Source organism: Brachyhypopomus gauderio, chromosome 6 (assembly GCF_052324685.1).
Source record: "Brachyhypopomus gauderio isolate BG-103 chromosome 6, BGAUD_0.2, whole genome shotgun sequence".
Taxonomy (NCBI): domain Eukaryota; kingdom Metazoa; phylum Chordata; class Actinopteri; order Gymnotiformes; family Hypopomidae; genus Brachyhypopomus; species Brachyhypopomus gauderio.
Window position 1 is genome coordinate 8,001,551 of NC_135216.1, and position 15,968 is coordinate 8,017,518.

The following is a 15,968-nucleotide window of genomic DNA, read 5'->3' on the forward strand; positions in this document are numbered from 1 at the left end:
TTGGGTAAAGTCAAACTATTCCAAAGCATTTATTGTATTTGATTCTGCAAGGTAATTTCGGCCAGACACTTTTGGCAATTTTTGTAAATCACATTATTAATAATGATGATAATTTGCTCTTCATTGAATCACCCTTTTTGTTTTTTTTTTTTTGTTTGTTTTTTTATCGGATGACTTAACCTATGCACATGAGATTTGTTTTGTGAAAGCGTGAACCCATTTCGGTGGCCAGTTTGCTGAGCACTGGCCAAACTCAAGGAAGAGGCGCACAGAAGCGATCTGCAGGGTTGAATAAGCCTACAACGTTTATTGCACATTCCAGTTTGGTTTTGTTCCCACCATGTCCTGTGATGTTGCTTGTGCAGTCCGGAAAACACACTTCATCTCGCGGTCTATCCTGCTCTTCGCCCTGGAGTCTGAGAACATTGCATACCCCAGAGCCCCTTCAATTCAGGTACATTACATTCTGGTTAAAGTTTGTTTTTTCACCTTTTTTCCTTTCTTTTTTTTCTTTTTTTCTTTTTTAATCAGTGACAATACCTGCAACATGCTTCAAAATCTTCATTTTGGCAAACCACAAATAAATTAAAACACAAACATTCATATAACACAATCTGACATTTAGGACATTAATAAAAGGAAATAACAGGAACAGAAAAAACGCAAAGAAGCAATTTCTGTTCTTATTTTCCTCCTTATTTTTCTTGCTTTTCTTTGAAAAAACAAAAACCCCTAAGAATAAAAACAAACAAACAAACAAACAAAAAATAGCTACCTAACAATCACAGACCACATGCAGATATAATACAATAGAATCATCTCACTTGTTTGGACAATTAACTCAGTTAGTGTCTGCAATCTACCAATCTAAACTATATCACAAAATTAAGCTCTTAAAGCCTGCAAACATCCAGGTTTGAGATATCTCTGACTAGTTATAATTAGTCATTGTTATAGTATCTCATCTTGCTAAGTCCATGGGAATACACATACAACCACTTTTCAAATGACTGTCCAAACAGAGACTGGAGAAGACCATCAGCACTCCATTTGTGATGATAGTGCCTCGTTTACCAGATGGAAAAGGGTACAATAAGCCACTGATTTGTACCACAATACTTAATAACAGTAGCATAGTGAATAACCACTGTGATACAGACATGATTAACTAAAAAACACACCAACGGTCACCTGAAATGTATTTCTAAGGAGAGGGGCAAACCACCAGTTGTTTAGAATATAAAGGGTTTTGACCTGACTTTCATCCATATTTCCTGCTCAGTGACTACAGGTGTTTTGTGTCCCAAGCAAGAAGTGCCATCTTCTACACAGGCGAAATTTCCTCTCAGACACAGCTAGACTTTATTAGACTTCATTAGATTTTTTTTTTTATCTTTACATTTTTAGCTTTGTACTGTGAGCTCACGAGGGAAGAAGCCTAAAATGATCACGATATGCTCCAGCTGCACCATTTTCCTTCTAGGGAGAAAAAAAATCTTGCTATGAGAAATGACACCCTACTAAGATGCGATGATATCTTGTGATAACATGTAGGAGAAGGATTCTGGAATTAAAACACAGTTTGAGCTTCCTTGGTACCAGGGTCTCCACCAACACAAATATTTTCTGAGTCATGTAGTGGGAAGGTATGTCCCCAGCCGAAATGGCATCATCACACGCTCAGAGGCTTCAGCATTTAGCATTTTTGTAGTTTTCTTTTTTCCCCCCCTCCAAATGCCACATTAATTAGCAACTTTCCTTATGACATTTAAAAGTCCCCTGAAACACCAGTGGATATAATCTGTAGTGACTTGCGATGTCACCTAACCAGATGTGAATGACGCACCAGGGACTGCGGAAAGAACGACAAGAAGCAGAAAACACGTGATACGTCCACACTTGCTGGACAAAAACTGTCAGACCTATAGTACATGACGTGACCTCACGTCTGCTGCGTTTTGGGGTGGTCACGTTACTTACATATTTATGCGGGTGTAGTTTTCTAACAGACTCAGCATGGCACCTTCTGCCCATTTGGACAGGCAGGTGATAAACACTGGAGTGTCACTGCACTCAGATCACCAAACGAACCGCTCTAACTACACTCGGCTCCCAAATGGGGGGGGGGGGGGGGTCCTGGCTGCCACCCCTTCTGTCCATCTTAATTTGCCTCTTATCAGCCGTAGCAACAGCCCGAGCACCCAGCGCCCAGCAATGGCAGGGAGTCATAAAGGAGTCAAAGGAGGTGAAGCGTTTTAACGTGGTCCAGTTAATCACCTACAGTGGTTCGGAGGACGGGACAATTTCACATTTTTTGCTGTGCAAGATCCCGCTCTGAAACGTCGGCCATTTTGCTACCTCCCCTCTGAGTTAGCACCTGGCAGGCTGAGGAGTCAAAGAGGACAGGGACACAAAATAAGTGGACGAAGAATCAGGATCAAAGCTTTGTCGCAGTGTAACGAGAACAACATAAGCAGGTCAGCACATTCAGTCCCGCGCACTAAAAACATCGTTTTGTGCAACCCTTTGTTGAGCTAGTTACTACTGGCATTCATTGCTCAGAGGGGAGCAAATATCATAATTAGCGTTCATGCACATTCCTAAAAAGCATTGTGGACAGCACGTTACCATGACGTTCATCACATGCTACTCACACCGTGCAGTCAGTATGAATTACACGCACACACGCACGCGCCCACGCACGCACAGTTGGGACTTTGACATTCATTTCTGCCATCTGGTATCAAGATCATCAGAATTACAGGCTTTTGGTCTTCTCCAAAACAAATGAAAATGACTAGCAAGAATGGCTCTCTACCACTCTTTTAAAATCTTTACAGTACCTCTGCATAAGCAACAAAAGAGTTTTTTTTTCCTCCATTTGAGATCAATCACCATCTACATAACACAGTGATGTCTAAATTTAGCCACGCAGAGAGAGAGAGAGAGAGAAAGAGAGAGGCAGAGAGGAGGGGGTGGAAGTGGGGTGGGGGGTGGGGGTGGCACAGCTCCACATAAATTACAATCTTCATGTTGCATTGAACTGTGAAAAACAACACAGCTGAAGAAAAAAGGGACCTCAGACGTACTGTACCGATTTGGCCCACCTATTACATATTAACACAGTCATTTGCATGTAAATGATGGAGAGATTTTGATGCTGTTCAGTACAGTGTGTTATCAGCTCAAGAGAACATGGGGGGGGGGAGATAAAGAGAAATAGGAAAGAAAAGTGAATACTCTGATGAACATAGAGAGGTATAGAGCAATTGAGAGGTATAGCATAGGTGTAGGGGGCGGGACATGTCTTGCCCTGGGGTGCGGGCACCATTACTTTCGTCAGGGCCACATTTTATTTTATTTTTCACAGTTCATTACCAAAAGAGCCTCTGTAGCATAGTTGTATCCATGTCATCAGTTAATGCGATGTCATTAATGCACGACCAGGCCATGGCACCTTAGCGAGGAGTGAGAGATGACGGGACGGACGTCCGCGGGACCGCTACGAGCCACTGACATTTGCTGGATGGATTTTGTATCGTGTATTTTTTTTTATATATATAAAGTTTGATGATGGAGCCAAAACAAGAAAACCCAACTCAAGAAAGCCATGTGTAGGGTAGAGGAAGCTGGAGGTCAGAGGAGGTCATTAGCCGTCGGAGACAGGAGGAGACACCCATCCGTACTTCTCATGGGTCTTCACGAGGCTCTTGAAGGTGGCTTCGGCTTCCTTGCGACTGAAGGCTTTCTTGGACTTTCCAGCTTTCCTGCAGATCCGGCCCTAAATAGGCGGGGAAAAAAAAGAAGAAAAACAATAAGTAATTGTTATAGAAAAACAAGGGGATTTATAGACTTAACCTGCTAATGGCCATTATTGTCCCATAGCTTTGGTCAAAAGAGGAGATGGAACATGGACAAGGCAGAGGAAAAAGAGATAGAGGAAAAGAGGCAGAGGAAAAAGAGATTTGTTGTTACAAATACATAACAAATACAAAATAAAAACCTAAGAACATGACAGACAACATCAAATGATGTTCGGTGTCCAGCGTACATCTGTTATCAAGTGAAGGAAATGACGCTGGACTAATGATTCTTGCTAAGCTAATCTAGAGCGTCATTTGAATGAGTGTTGGGAACAAAGAACAAGTCTGTGTTTTTGGCCAAGGCCTCTCATTTGTACTAGTCCCTTGTGGATCTGTGGTGGGACCTCACAGAGACCCTACAGATGTGCTGATCTGTGGTGGAACCTCACAGAGACCCTATAGATGTGCTGATCTGTGGTGGGACTTCACAGAGACCCTACAGATGTATTAATCTGTGGTGGGACCTCACAGAGACCTTACAGATGTATTGATCTGTGGTGGGACCTCACAGAGACCCTATAGATGTGCTGATCTGTGGTGGGACGTCACAGAGACCCTACAGATGTATTAATCTGTGGTGGGACCTCACAGAGACCCTACAGATGTATTGATCTGTGGTGGGACCTCACAGAGACCCTACAGATGTATTGATTTGTGGTGGGACCTCACAGAAACCCTACAGATGTGTTGATCTGTGGTGGGACCTCACAGAAACCCTACAGATGTGTTGATCTGTGATGGGACCTCACAGAGACCCTACAGATATGTTGATATGTGGTGGGACCTCACAGAAACCCTACAGATGTGTTGATCTGTGGTGGGACCTCACAGAGACCCTACAGATGTGTTGATCTGTGGTGAAACCTCACAGAAACCCTACAGATGTGTTGATCTGTGGTGGGACCTCACAAAGACCCTACAGATATGTTGATCTGTGGTGGGACCTCACAGAGACCCTACAGATGTGTTGATCTGTGGTGAGACCTCACAGAGACCCTACGGATGTGCTGATCTGTGGTGGGACCTCACAGAGACCCTATAGATGTGCTGATCTGTGGTGGGACTTCACAGAGACCCTACAGATGTATTAATCTGTGGTGGGACCTCACAGAGACCTTACAGATGTATTGATCTGTGGTGGGACCTCACAGAGACCCTATAGATGTGCTGATCTGTGGTGGGACTTCACAGAGACCCTACAGATGTATTAATCTGTGGTGGGACCTCACAGAGACCTTACAGATGTATTGATCTGTGGTGGGACCTCACAGAGACCCTATAGATGTGCTGATCTGTGGTGGGACTTCACAGAGACCCTACAGATGTATTAATCTGTGGTGGGACCTCACAGAGACCCTACAGATGTATTGATCTGTGGTGGGACCTCACAGATACCCTATAGATGTGCTGATCTGTGGTGGGACCTCACAGAGACCCTACAGATGTATTGATTTGTGGTGGGACCTCACAGAGACCCTACAGATGTGTTAATCTGTGGTGGGACCTCACAGAGACCCTACAGATGTGTTGATCTGTGGTGGGACCTCACAGAGACCCTACAGATATGTTGATCTGTGGTGGGACCTCACAGATACCCTACAGATGTATTAATCTGTGGTGGGACCTCACAGAGACCCTACAGATGTGTTGATCTGTGGTGGGACCTCACAGAAACCCTATAGATGTGTTGATCTGTGGTGGGACCTCACAGAGACCCTACAGATGTATTGATTTGTGGTGGGACCTCACAGAGACCCTACAGATGTGTTGATCTGTGGTGGGACCTCACAGAGACCCTACAGATATGTTGATCTGTGGTGGGACCTCACAGATACCCTATAGATGTGCTGATCTGTGGTGGGACCTCACAGAGACCCTACAGATGTATTGATTTGTGGTGGGACCTCACAGAGACCCTACAGATGTATTAATCTGTGGTGTGACCTCACAGAGACCCTACAAATGTGTTGATCTGTGGTGGGACCTCACAGAAACCCTACAGATGTGTTGATCTGTGGTGGGACCTCACAGAGACCCTACAGATATGTTGATATGTGGTGGGACCTCACAGAGACCCTACAGATGTGTTGATCTGTGGTGAGACCTCACAAAGACCCTACAGATGTGTTGATCTGTGGTGGGACCTCACAGAGACCCTATAGATGTGTTGATCTGTGGTGGGACCTCATAGAGAACCTACAGATGTGCTAATCTGTGGTGGGACCTCACAGAGACCCTATAGATGTGTTCTGTAGATGTGATCTATCATAGTTCAGCTCCTAGACATGTCTGGGTATTTACTGGGGAGACAATGCATGTTGAAAATGATCAGGTTTAGTGCTGCTTGATATGACTTGATATATACTTGACATGATATATCTTCATATGAAGATATGACTGTCTAAAATAAGGTGTGGTGTAGAGGCAGACTGGGTCATGGCTGTCTGTGGAGAGTTTGGAAGAATCATTGAGAGATGCCAGGTGACAAAATTTACTTCATTAAGTAAACTGCTTAAATATTGAGAAGTGTCTCCACAGTGTGTGTAGCCATTTTTGGTTACTGCCATTTTCTGGAGAAAGCAATGGTGTCATTCCTGGCAACAAGCATGGCATCAAGTTCAGTCATATCAAGATCAACTGATCCTGAAGTGCAACGGGACACTTTTAGCAGGGTAAAACAATACCAATGTATAGGGTTACCACCTTATTGGAATAACATTAAGGCATTTCTTAAAAGTAATGGAATGAGAATGAACTATTTCACAATAAAGGTAAATGATAAGTTGGTTTAAATAAAATCACTTGAGAAATAGCTCTTGTATCTCATGGTATATCATATTGTAATGGATGCTAATTGGTGCTATTCAAAACACCCCAGAGCAGACAGTCAGGCCCTCAGCATTCTGCAGCAATCATCTTCATCAGCCGAAACCCTGAAGTTCATATAGTGTCATATAGTGCCCTCATCCACTCATGCTAACAGGTGCTGGAGAGTAGTGACTGTTGTTATATGACTGGATCACAATGACTGATCATTAGGCAAAATTGCAAAGAAATTGTCACTATTGCCGCATGTTACAAGAGAATAAATATCGTTTTTTTGTAGACAAATTATACAAATTCAGTGTGGTAGCGCAGAGTGTAATCTGTATCTTTTTGTATAAAATTAATAATCTCATGAAGCTACCAGAACTTTGACAAAGACGATAAGAATTCTGCTTCACCCAATAGGAATGGATTTTGGGCTGTGTACATACAGCCACTTGAGACAATGGCTCAGTTTTCACACATACACACACACACCTTCAACTGTGTGTCAGTTACTAGGCCTCGGCAATAATGTAAATTTAGACAAGTCATCATCATACCCAGAATTGTAGCAATAAATGGCATCATGTTGCAAATTCAATTAAGAAGTACTCCATGTAAGGATCATGTGACCCTTTTCTTACAGCTGCTATTAATCTTAACTTGCCCAGTAGTAGTTGCCCACATACTGGTTTATGTGTTGATAAAATAATATGAACAAATATCTACTGCTATAAATTATTCTGCTTCAACTCTTCAGGTGTATTCAGGTGAACACTGTTTCATATGCACAAGAGCAGTTCAAACTCAGTGGCATCAGATAGTGTGCTTGAGAAGTTATGTGATATTTTGAGCATCTAAACAAGCTCTCGATATTCATTTGGTTTGGAAGCAAAATACTACCAAACTGGCATCCTGATATCCTTCTTATGAACATTGTTCACTCTCTACCAAAGAAAAGGTTACAAGCACTGTACATTTCTCTCATTGGCATGTACCCCAGTGTTCTTTTCCAGACATAAAATCTGATATGTATGTATAGTTTGTAGCAATTCGTGTTGCGTTTGTTTGGACGATAATTATATTGCAGCTTTTCTTTCACAGAAAATTTTAACTGGTCATAGTTCAGACTACTTGTACAAACGGAATGCAGAAATAAAAGCACGGTCATTCAAAAAAGCAAGATGTGGCACTTGTGTGCAACAGAGCAATCACGTGCTTAAAACTGCAACCGATTTAAACAAGTGCAGTATTCAATAATACTGCTCATTGTCCCAAGGCTAGTGGCTATGCCAGCCTGAAGACGGGGGTCATACGTGTGCCAGTGCTGACGTACACCGGTACCGTGAGACAGAAATAGCTTGCTCTTGCCACGGGCTCTCTTAGGGCGGGCTGCAGCGTAATGGCCCAGAAGTAATTCGGTGCACTCACTTGTGAGGAGAACGTCCCAGCTCCGCTCGCAAAAACCTGTGATTTTTGTATTAACAGGAGCCAGTGGCACTTTAATTAGGCAACGTTGCATTCCAGTCTGCCGGAGAAGAAGCGGTGAGCAGGAGTGAGTTGGGTTCGCCCATGCGCAGTTCACATCAGCTTCCTGAAGCGGCACCGTCATTTAACATGGGCTGTTTTAGGTCATCATGTATCGATCAGTATATGAAAGCTTTGTGAGGTGTCAGATGGGCAATCTTCTGATCTGAGATCAGTCGGTGGCCTTGATTTTACTATATTATGCAGATATAGAGCCTGCATAGGTCAAAAAGGGATTTTAAACCATTTTAGTGCCATACACCATCATCAAGACATGAAGGATACTACACGACTGTACTGAAAAATCTGGATTTGAAGTGACTAACCAGCAGGGCTCTATACACATCACTACACAGGAAGGATAGAAATCTGTCAACCCATCACTAAGTGTACTATATCAAGAGTCAAAAGTATAAAGCTTCTGTTTTGATCAGAACATCTGAAGTCTAAATCTTTCACGGACTTTAACAGCCTTTAATTCCACCTTAATTATTTATCAAGTCTGATCTCAAATCGGTCCCGGGCCAAACAAAGGTAACAATAGCAACAGCCCTGTCTTTATAATAGATCACGGAAGGTCTACGTAATAGATTTTGTGTTCTGGAATTCCATTGTTACCGATTCGTCCTCCAAACATCAAAGGAAATCGTTTCTGCAGCTTATCCACACTGTTCAGAAGATATGGAAGCCTAGGCCCTAGTAGCTACAGTAGTACATCGAAGGAATTAAAATAACACAAAATTTACACGAAATCCTTAAACTCGTAGACAACACATCCTATTTATATTGCATGGTGTAACAGAAATCCCCCCTAACATTTCATCAATGGATAAAAACACGAACAGCTACCACTAAAGCATATACAGGCTTGGTCAGTTCTAGTGCACTGTCACGTAATCACGGTCAACGTAACCAAATTTCTCTAGAATAAGATCAATGAATAAAAGGCTCATCATTACCCTTCACGGTAAATGCGGTAAAATGCAACATTAGACGCTGTCTTTGCACCATATATCTGTTTAAGCTCCGCAGGGAGTCTGTTGTGTCAGCAGACTCTAGATTAGTAATTGCCCTTGAATGCTTCAGGCAATTTAATGAAAATGGTTATCCTGACGGCAATAGGCCGCCCACTATACGTTTGACACGCTAAAGCTTTTTTCAAGCATCTTTAAGTGAACGACATACAAAATAGTACCTCAAGAACGGACAAGTGGTTTTGAAGGCTCTAACCGCAGCCTGTGTAAGACATAGCACACCAATGTAAGACAACCACCCATCTGCATATCGGTACCGGTTAGGTTCTGCATATAATGATCAGTTAATGCAGAATTCTGCTGCATTAGTTATCAAATCACAAGGTGATTGTGAGGTGACAAGGATAAATCCTGAACCCTTAAACCAGTGGATAGATGCTATGACTCAGTGTGAAGAAACAATATCTTCAGATCTGATCCACATACAAAGAAAACCGTGCATTCACCCATAAGAAAAGGTCAGATTTTCGTTTTAGGTTCCACCTAAAGCCAAATATAGACTAAGAAAAAGATGACTTGTGCAAGACGGACCGCAGAAACGGTACAACATATACACTCCTACACCCACAAGCCCGATGATAGCTCATATCTCACCTGTCCTTTAACAAGACTCGCTGCGAACTGTCTCATCACGGCCTCCACAGTGTATGCGCTGGACCAGCCTCGGGGGGTTAGAAGCTCCATGCAAATAGCACCTCCGTCCAGGACGTAGCCGTTCTCCAGCCTGGGCGTGAGCACCCGCATGAAAGGCGGAGAGAACGGGAAATTGTCGGGGAAGGACACGTTGAGCAGTATGAACTCGGTGTTCGTCTCCTTCATGTCCTGCCACAGCGCCGAGTCTTTGTCCACCTGGTGCAGCTTGACGTTCCAGTCGTAGAGGTTATCGTCCGCCAGCTCCACCGTTATGAAGCTGTCGCCCAGTCGTCGGATCTCCTGCAGCTCCTTCATCAGCCTCCGGGTCCGAACCTGGGTGCAGTGCTGCCTGTTGGGCGCCAGCGGAGGCAGCGAGGAGACGGTGGACTTGGAGCTGCCCGTCTGCTGCTTCTCCTTCGTGTCCTTGCCAGGCTTGTCCTTAACCGATGCTTTATCCTTGACGGACACGTCAAACTTTCTCGCCTTAATCTCCGGGGTGCTGAGGATGTTCGTCTCGTTGCTCGTGTTGCAGTGCTTGGTGTTGTTCTTCTGGTTCCCCTGCTTAGTCCCTTTCAGCGAGCCTTGGTGATGCTTCGGGTCCTCCGTGTCTCGGTCGTGCAGGCGAATCAGACCGATTTTGCGCAGAAGAGTAGCCATGGTGCCGTCCTTCAACGCCAACCTCTCTCAGATCTCCCGGTGCCGAGATAAAAGCGCGTAATCTTCGCGTTATGGTGACCAAGCAGCAGGATCTCTTCTCGCTGCAGGCACAGGAGATGTCCGCTGGGCGCGTGCGAGCAGCCCGTTTCAATGCATCGTCCCACACAGCTGAAATAAACCACAGGGAAATCACACAAACGTGTAGGTGCATGATGAGAATGAACGTTTCCCGTGTCGGACAAATAAATCATACACACATGCATTCTGTACGGCTGCATATTTATGATATGGCCGAGGCTGGCTGCGGTATAAGCTGCAGGCTTGTTCTTGGCTACAGTCCTATTCACACTGGCTTGGTTATTTTATTAGCCAACAGCCTAAATAAAAACCATCACCACCAAACGTCAATATTTCTAGATTATTATTTATACAGTTTATAGTGTAAAGTCACTGACGGATCACTCACCCTTATGAACAGTTTGACTATTCGCCCTTTAAAATGAATCCGACGCACAGAGGAAATACAGGGTTGCGGATCTCTCGTGGATCCCGAGGTCCCGATGATGCGACCCGCAGCTGCAGCAACACTAACGTCGCTCGGGTCGAACCGATCCGGTAATCCGGTACGAAGAGAGCGCGCGCCCTCGCGCACGCAGAAACGCCAGCAGTGGAGGCTCCGCGCGTGCCGGGGGGGTCGGTCGGGTTCCGCTGGACCTGGACGGAATGGGTAATCAGGTGCGGTGCACGAACGTGGAGGCGATGGAGAGGGCTGGGCTTGCGTGCATCAGCTGTCGTGTGCGGATGAGTTATAACAATGCAGCCCAGCCCCCTCCTTTAATCCTTTGACACATTTCTCGGAGTAATTAAATTTAATTCTAGGTACATTTAACTACATGTATTTTGGAGTCATTCAGTTATTTGGGAAGATTTGTGTGCTATTATTAACAGCAATACAGCCTATACAATATCTGTTTTAGATATCAGCGTCTTACTGTAACTACACAATCGTGATATAAAGGTTTCTTTTTCCTAATGTGATTATGCGGCTCGAACAACATGAAATTCTTTCGATATCGGTGCTCCGTTTGTGGTCTTTCCCCGTGACGACACTTTGCAGCAATCCAAGTCGTTTTACGTTCATTTTTAGGAATCTGTTACCAGGGCAACCGACAGATCCTGTCTACAATTGGTCCACGCACTGCCGGAAAGTGCCGCGTCTAGCCTTTCAGTCTGTGGTATAAGCGCAGTTTTGTCAATATTTCCTCGTATTATCTCTAGCGAGCCAATTATTTATGTGTGGTTAATTTCCTTAATATGGCGGAGAAGTTTGATAATCTTGAAGAGCATCTAGAAAAATTCATCGAAAACATAAGACAACTGGGGATCATTGTCAGCGATTTTCAGCCTAGCAGCCAAACTGGACTCAATCAGAAACTGTAAGTTTAGTCCTTTTGTTTTGGCTAGCTGGCTAACGTGCTAACAGCACCCAGCTAGGCAGCTAGCTCATGATTCTTACAGTTCACTTAAGATGGATGTGTGACTAAGATAACTTAACTTAAAACCCTTCTCCTTTATCTGTGCGGTCATTATATGTCGTTTGTGCTTTACACGGTCTATGACTTCATTTTGCATGTTTATTAGGCCAGTGGGTTCAGGATCAGGATGTTCAGGATCAGGATGTTCAGGATCAGGATGTTCAGGATCAGGATGTTCAGGATCTAATGTTCCTTCACGTAATGCTGTTGTGTTGTTTTGTAGAAACTTCATGATCACAGGACTACAAGACATTGAGAAATGTCGGCAACAGCTTCATGACATCCACGTACCGCTGGAAGCATTTGAGTGAGTGCTTCAGCAATTTAACCACGACCGCCATCTACTAGTTAACATAACACTGCGAACTTTCCTTCACATGCAACATATTTGATATACATTCATATATTTGGATGGTTAAGATAGGAAAGTTGAAGTTGAATTGAACTTTATAACGTCTTATGAGCCAGAATTAGCTTATAGGTATAATACACAATATTGTTTGCAGTGGAGAAACTGTATATTATTAACTAAGCATTGCCTGGCCAGGTGGGTTTGCAGGACACTCTTTATCTCAACACCTTTAGAAAGTTTACCTATCTGTGAATTCATATTAGGCTTGTCACGATACTAAGAATTACAACTTCGATACGATACTTAAAAAAATATTGAAATTCGATACCATTTTCGATACCAAAGTCAGATACGGTGCTAATTTCCGTTTTAAAGCCTTTGTATTTTTTTATAAACAAACAAATGAATGTTGCTTTGTGTTTGAAAATGCTTGAAATTGTAACTTCATTTCACAACAAATATCTGTCTGACTGAACAGTTCTTTTGTGTTAACAAATACGAGCATTTTGTAATTCCAGGATGAAACATGAGAGAACGTGAAGACGTTACGATTGGGCGTTTTGAAAATAACAACCATTAAATAATGTGATAAAAAAGCGAATAATTTCGAGTATATGTATAAATATTTAACTTATCCCAACAAACATGCGACGTCAGAAAGACGTTAAAATCAAGTCTGTATCACGTCGGTCAGTCCAGACCCATTTTTGCACGTCTGGTGGACGTTCAAAACTGGTTCAAAATCTGACAGTGTGACTAGGACCTTAACCTTTTAACTTAACATGAATGTCTATGACGAGTTTTCTATCTGAACGTCTGACTAGGACCTTTATTGGATGTCAGGACGTGCAAAAACTGCAACTGAACGGCAGTAATAGACGTTTAAAAAAGACGTCGCTAAAACTTTCATTCTGGCTTTTCAGTGGACGTCTTTTGAACGTCTGACAAAGGGTCTTTGCTCGTGCTGGGAAATATTGAAATGGACCTTGAAAGTGACATACAAGTGTTTGAATTCCACAAGGTGTATGAACCCTGCAAACATGACTTTGTTCATCGCGCTGAAGCGCGGCGCACGCGAGGTCGTGCACCTCTAGAATTTTGTAACTTCGCGCGCGCCTCAGCGCAATGAACAAAGTCATGTTTGCAGGGTTCAATTAAAGCGCTTGTACCAATATTTCCCAGCACGTTAAACTTAATTAAGTTAAATATTTATACATATACTCGAAATGATTCGAAATATTGCGCTTTTAATCACATTATTTAATGGTTGTTTATTTTCAAAACGCCAAATCTTAACGTCTTCACGTTCTCTCATGTTTCATCCTGGAATTACAAGAGGCTCGTATTTGTTAATGTAATACAAGAAAACTGTTCAGTCAGACAGATATTTGTTGTGAAACGAAGTAGTTACAATTTCAACATTTTCAAGTACTTTAGCCTAAATTGCAGCACTTTTCACACCTGAAACACACTGAAACACAAAGCAGCATTAAAATTCGTCAGGTAAGTGTTCATTCCCCTGTTTTGAGGGGCGTTTCTTTTATACTACCACATATAGTTTCGGACAACACTGCAAAGCGGAAAGTATAAAGCCTCCACCGCTTGCGGAGGTTCGCGCGAGGTGCGCGCGGAATCGAGCGCTATGGTCACTCAACCAAGCTTTAGCGCCCTTCGTTGAAATGTTCCAAAAGCACCGCTTGCAAACGGGCTTGTTCATGTCCTTCGGTTTTCCATCTGTATCTGCCTCGAATCCAACAGCACTGCGTTTGCTTTAGCTGCCATATTAGCATTACAAACTGTCCTGTGCATTACGGCAGCTTGGGTGGGTCAAACGAAAGCGCATTTTATGTAAAAAGAATCGATACTTAAGGGAAACGAGTATTGTACCGTTTCAGAATGTTCAGTATCGATACGTATCGATATATCGATTTTTTTTTTGACAACACTACTTCATATCACCATGAATCTTTTCAGATATATATCTTCTGTTTAATTTTTCTTAAATACCTTCTGAGTCATCTTTGAGTTCTGCCCACTCTGAGCGTCAGGTTTGATTATCTCCACAGATATATTGACCAAGGTCGCAACCCTCAGCTGTACACTAAAGAGTGTTTGGAGAGAGCCTTGGCTAAAAATGAACAAGTAAAGGGGAAGATTGACACCATAACAGTGAGTCCACATTTTAACAATCCTTACAGCTGATTAAAACTAAGCAGGTGTTGGATGTGGGGCCTATCAGCTAATTAAATCTTGTGTAGATTACTGTTAATCTTGTGTAGATTATGTTGATCAGAGTGCAGACTTGCACAAAAATTGTGCTGATTCACTGCATTTACAGGATGGGCTATAGCCACTAAAATGTAAGGTTTTGCATTTGTGAATTATCATGTACAAATATGGTTATAGTCTCAACGGATGACCATATATCTGGTTATTTCTCAATTAGTCTACTTAAGTATATTTGAGGTGTGTTGGAAAAAGTGGCATGAAATTTATAGCATTTGAAGGAAAAATGTTGGTATTTTTGTAACTGTTATAACACACATTAAACTAGACGCAACTCTTTTTTCAGCAGTGCTTGGACATTTTATAAATCTTGGAAAACATGCTTTTAAAGTAATCTTAATATTTCTTTGCAGAAATTTAAAAGTCTCCTTATCACTGAGCTGACCAAAGTGTTTCCAGAAGAAATGTCCAAATATAAGGCCATTCATGGTGATGATCCCCCTTCATAACCAGCTGGGTCACTGCAACAGCACTGCTAGAACAACGTTGTACATATGTTGATATGTTTTATAAAATTCAAAGCATTGATCATGTTTTACATTTTTACAGCTTTTTCAATGTTTGTATTTGGCTTTGTATTTCACAAAGATATTAATAGTACTTTACAAGGTGTTGGATGTTTTGTAACATCTTGCATACAGCAAAAATGGAGTTTGATTTGTGTGTGACGTAACTTCTTTTGTTGCCTTTTTGTTCATTTTTATTAAAATAGATTATTTAACATTCACTATAAAACTGTTATTACTGAGTGAAAGAGGGACATTTTTTCTGCCCTTTCAGGGGTTTTGGTGAAGCAAATGGGTTTATTGTTCCCCATTGCCACAAGTTCCTGTTTCTCCTGTCACACAGCCACGAATTGGATACGTATCTGATCTCGGACCACATATGAAAGGGACTCATTTTATTTGAAAAGATTAGATTTGTGTGTCCACAAAGCCCTGACAAATATCAGTCACGCCAGCCTGGGTCATTTGAATAGCTACCTACATTTAGGTTCTTTGATAAGGCGATCATCTTTGTGTGTGCTTTACTCCCATGTAATTACATCATGCTACCAAGGTGCTTACAGTTGTTTGTGGGGCTTAAAGAGACCTGTTTGAATCACAAGAGATTGCAAAGATGTGAGGTTAAGCTTTGATTACGATCCAAAGAATTCTTAAAAATGTGTAGATTTGTAATTCATAGAAATTGACAGAGATAGTTGAATAATCTTTAACTACCTGAAAACCGCTCTAGCTAAATTGTGATGTTTCAGAAGTGAACTTGTGATTTC

The 15,968-nt window shown here is 42.4% G+C and overlaps 2 protein-coding genes across 2 annotated transcripts; one reads left to right on the forward strand and one right to left on the reverse strand.

Annotated features, from left to right (window-relative positions):
• Positions 1-282: 282 nt before the first annotated feature.
• Positions 283-11,310, reverse strand: ube2ql1 (ubiquitin conjugating enzyme E2 QL1). Its single transcript, XM_077008471.1, has 3 exons — positions 10,989-11,310; positions 9,827-10,690; positions 283-3,781 (listed from the first exon to the last, which is right to left on the reverse strand). The coding sequence occupies exons 2-3, from the start codon at positions 10,520-10,522 to the stop codon at positions 3,650-3,652; spliced, it is 828 nt and encodes a 275-aa protein (XP_076864586.1). The 5' UTR covers positions 10,523-10,690; positions 10,989-11,310; the 3' UTR covers positions 283-3,649.
• Positions 11,311-11,703: 393 nt separating this feature from the next.
• Positions 11,704-15,422, forward strand: med10 (mediator complex subunit 10). The gene is made up of 4 exons (XM_077008472.1): positions 11,704-11,958; positions 12,281-12,364; positions 14,476-14,578; positions 15,049-15,422. The coding sequence occupies exons 1-4, from the start codon at positions 11,837-11,839 to the stop codon at positions 15,142-15,144; spliced, it is 405 nt and encodes a 134-aa protein (XP_076864587.1). The 5' UTR covers positions 11,704-11,836; the 3' UTR covers positions 15,145-15,422.
• The last annotated feature ends 546 nt before the right edge of the window (positions 15,423-15,968 follow it).

Coding starts and splice junctions, on each gene's coding strand:
- ube2ql1 (XM_077008471.1), bottom strand. CDS start 10,522: ATGGCTACTCTTCTGCGCAAAATCGGTCTGATTCGCCTGCACGACCGA. Junction 3,782..9,826: donor CGAGTCTTGTTAAAGGACAG/GTGAGATATGAG, acceptor CCGCCTATTTAG/GGCCGGATCTGCAGGAAAGC.
- med10 (XM_077008472.1), top strand. CDS start 11,837: ATGGCGGAGAAGTTTGATAATCTTGAAGAGCATCTAGAAAAATTCATC. Junction 11,959..12,280: donor ACTGGACTCAATCAGAAACT/GTAAGTTTAGTC, acceptor GTTGTTTTGTAG/AAACTTCATGATCACAGGAC. Junction 12,365..14,475: donor GTACCGCTGGAAGCATTTGA/GTGAGTGCTTCA, acceptor TTATCTCCACAG/ATATATTGACCAAGGTCGCA.